The 331-nt window shown below is 69.2% G+C and overlaps 1 protein-coding gene across 1 annotated transcript; it reads left to right on the top strand.

Annotated features, from left to right (window-relative positions):
- The first annotated feature begins 12 nt into the window (after positions 1-12).
- On the top strand, positions 13-297 carry H696_06310 (hypothetical protein). The gene has a single exon (XM_009500052.1). The coding sequence runs from the start codon at positions 62-64 to the stop codon at positions 251-253; it is 192 nt and encodes a 63-aa protein (XP_009498327.1). The 5' UTR covers positions 13-61; the 3' UTR covers positions 254-297.
- The last annotated feature ends 34 nt before the right edge of the window (positions 298-331 follow it).

Below are 331 nucleotides of genomic sequence, written 5' to 3'. Positions count from 1 at the left end.
GAGGTGCGCGAGGGCCTGAAGAAGTTCAGCGACTGGCCCACCTACCCCCAGGTGTACGCAAATGGCGAGCTCGTGGGCGGGCTGGACATCATTCGCGAGCTGGTGGCCTCTGGCGAGCTGGCCGACATGCTGCCGATCCGCGCGGCCACCCCGGCCCCTGCGGCCCCCACGCCTGCCGCTGCGGCCCCGGGCCAGACTTTGGAGGATCGTCTGCGCGCGCTCATCACGCGTGAGCCCATCATGCTCTTCATGAAGGGCAACCCGGCGCAGCCGCGCTGTGGCTTCAGTCGCCAGATCGTGGCCCTCCTCCAGAAGCACACCACCGCCTTCG

This window comes from Fonticula alba (assembly GCF_000388065.1).
Source record: "Fonticula alba strain ATCC 38817 unplaced genomic scaffold supercont2.75, whole genome shotgun sequence".
Taxonomy (NCBI): Eukaryota; order Rotosphaerida; family Fonticulaceae; genus Fonticula; species Fonticula alba.
Note: the sequence above shows the minus strand (reverse complement) of the source record. Positions and strands in the feature narration are given on the sequence as shown.